The 2530-nt window shown below is 53.4% G+C and overlaps 1 protein-coding gene across 1 annotated transcript; it reads right to left on the minus strand.

The window, feature by feature from the left end:
* Nucleotides 1-298: 298 nt before the first annotated feature.
* LOC122189780 (zinc finger protein 665-like) lies at nucleotides 299-2181 on the minus strand. The gene has a single exon (XM_042889156.1). The coding sequence runs from the start codon at nucleotides 2179-2181 to the stop codon at nucleotides 361-363; it is 1821 nt and encodes a 606-aa protein (XP_042745090.1). The 3' UTR covers nucleotides 299-360.
* Between the last annotated feature and the right edge of the window lie 349 nt (nucleotides 2182-2530).

Consider the following 2530-nt stretch of genomic DNA (forward strand, 5'->3'; position numbering starts at 1 on the left):
ACAGAAATAAATCCCTCCCAGCAATTCTGGCCACACATTGCCCACACAAAACATCATTGGCCTCCACCGTTTTGGCAGGCTTTAGAGGCACAAGCATCCCATTACCAAGGATGCCAGGGGCTCATCCCTTCACCTCTGAGTGCTCTGAAGAGTTGTGTTCTCCAGCCCCATCCCATAGCTGTAAGCACAGATGTAAGCTGAAGGTTGACTCAGAAAGCAGCAGGATGGGACCAGTTTCTATCCATGCTTTGCCCCCTCCAACCTCACCCACCCCACAAACATCAGTTTGCTTCCGTCCCTGTTTCTCAAAGATTTTTCCTTCAGGAATGGGAACCAGATCCTCTCAGCTCTCCTCTTCACTCATCGCAGGGTCATCTGCTCAGTGGGGTGAGACCCACCACCAGGCCTTGTGTCCTCCCCACGTTTCACATTGGAGCCAGCTCCTTCCCGCGCATGGATTTTCTGGTGCCTCCTCAGATACTTCTTCAGCCGGTAGCGTTTCCCGCAGACCCCACACTTGTAGGCCCCACCTCGGGAGTGGAGCAGCTGATGTTTAATGAGGTGACGCTTCTGGGGGAAGCATTTCCCACACTTGGTGCATTTGCAAGGCCCCATGCGGACGTGGATCGTTTGATGCTGGAAGAGATTGGCCTTCTGGTTGAAGGTCTTCTCGCACTCAGGGCACTGGTAGGGCTCCTCCTTGGTGTGAATCCTCTGATGTCGAACCAGGTTGGAGCGCTGGGTGAAGCTCTTCCCACACTCGGTGCATTTGAAAGGCTCGCTCATGTGGGCTCGCTGGTGCCGGACCAGTTTGCGGCTCATGCGGAAGCTCTCCCCGCACTCGCTGCACTTGTACGGCCCCTCGCTCGTGTGGATCTTCTGGTGTCTGGTCAGGTTTGATTTCTGATTGAAACTCTTGCCACACTCAGGACAGGAAAATATCCGTTCACCTTTGGAAGCTTGTTTTGTTGAGGGTTCTTTCTTGGATGTGGATTTCTCTGGCGTCCCCTCTTTGGTGGGCTGACTGCATTTCTTCTGCTTCCTCCGTGGGCTCTGTCTCTCCTGGTGGTCATCCTCCACACCAGTTCGTTCTTCAATCTGGATCCTTTGGGTGGCACTTGGGTTTGGCTTCTGACCACAGTGGATCTCACTGTCAGTGCTTTTCTGTGGTTCTTCCTTCACATGGAGCACCCTGTTACCAGCTACGGGACCTTTTTGGTCATGGTGCCCATCAGAATTCCTTTCCTTTTTAACCTGTCTTCCCTGTAAAGCCATCAATGAGAGTTCTGGATCGAAGAGCTTTCCACAGTCCAGGTTTTCTTGTGGTTCTTCCTTGATGTGAAGTTTCTGGCAGGCTATTGCAGTGATGTTTTCTGTGTCGCAGGCGGGTGGTCCTGGTTCCTCTTTCGTTTGGATTTTCCCATGAGGGCTTTTTGGATCACATGGGATTTTAGGTCCTTCATTAAACACACACTCCAACACATTCTCTTCTGACTTAAAGGCAGTTTCCTCTTTAATCTGTATGACCTGGAGAGGCACATCTTCAATGTGTCCCTTGAGTGGCTTTTCCTTAGCATGGTTCCTCTGGTGGACGTTGAAATACCGCTTGGTGCTCAAGCTCTTCCCACACTCGGTGCAAATGAAAGGCCCTCCACGAAGGTGAATCTTCTGGTGGGCCAACAGCATGGCACTCTGCCCAAAGCATCTGCTGCACTCAGGGCACTGGAAGGGCTTCTCCCTCTTATGGGTCTCCTTGTGGGCCGTGAGCGTTCCCTTCTTCACAAAGCTCTTCCCGCACTCGCTGCAGGCGAACGGCCTCTTCTCCGTGTGCGTCCGCATGTGGATGTTGAAGTAGATCTTTGTGCTCAGCCTCTTGCCACAGTGGGCACAGAGGTAGGGCCCACCCTTAGTGTGTGTCTTCCTGTGGGCCGCCAGGCATATCTCCAGGCGGAAGGAACGCCCGCACTCCCCGCAGCAGAAGGACCGCTCCCCGGTGTGGATGCTCTGGTGGGTCCTCAGGTGGCCCCTGGTGGTGAAACGCCGGCCACACTCCCCGCAAGCGAAGAGCTCCTCCGCCGTGTGGACGCACTGGTGTCTCTTCAGGTTGCCCTTCTTGCTGAAGGACTTGCCACACTCCTGGCACAGGTGTGCCTTCACCACGTGCTTCACCACGGCCTTCATGGCAACGGTGCTCCGAGTGATGGGGCTGCCAAAAGGCCACGATGTTACGGGGACGGACTGCCAGGGAGGATACAAAAACCATCAGGACGTACACACTGAGGTGTACTTTGATGGACGTGCTTTGTTCCCCATAAGGAAAAGGCTGACGAGGTGTGTGTGGTCTTCCTCATTTCTCAGCCTCCTTTGGCTCAGCTGCAGAAGCAATGTTTGTAACTTCATCTCCTGTCCTCTCTGATCTCTTGCGGGAGCTTCTTCGCATTCCCGGAGATTGCCAGACTGAAAAAATAAAGGGAAAATTAAGGCATTGTTTCTTCTCCACCAGCTTTGTTCAGTACATAAACACAATGGG

The sequence above is a fragment of the Lagopus leucura genome, unplaced genomic scaffold, assembly GCF_019238085.1.
Source record: "Lagopus leucura isolate 7727_CA_CO unplaced genomic scaffold, USGS_WTPT01 Super-Scaffold_100157, whole genome shotgun sequence".
NCBI classification, from domain to species: domain Eukaryota; kingdom Metazoa; phylum Chordata; class Aves; order Galliformes; family Phasianidae; genus Lagopus; species Lagopus leucura.

Excerpts from the sequence above, each read along its gene's own strand:
- LOC122189780 (XM_042889156.1), bottom strand. The coding sequence starts at position 2,181 with ATGAAGGCCGTGGTGAAGCACGTGGTGAAGGCACACCTGTGCCAGGAG.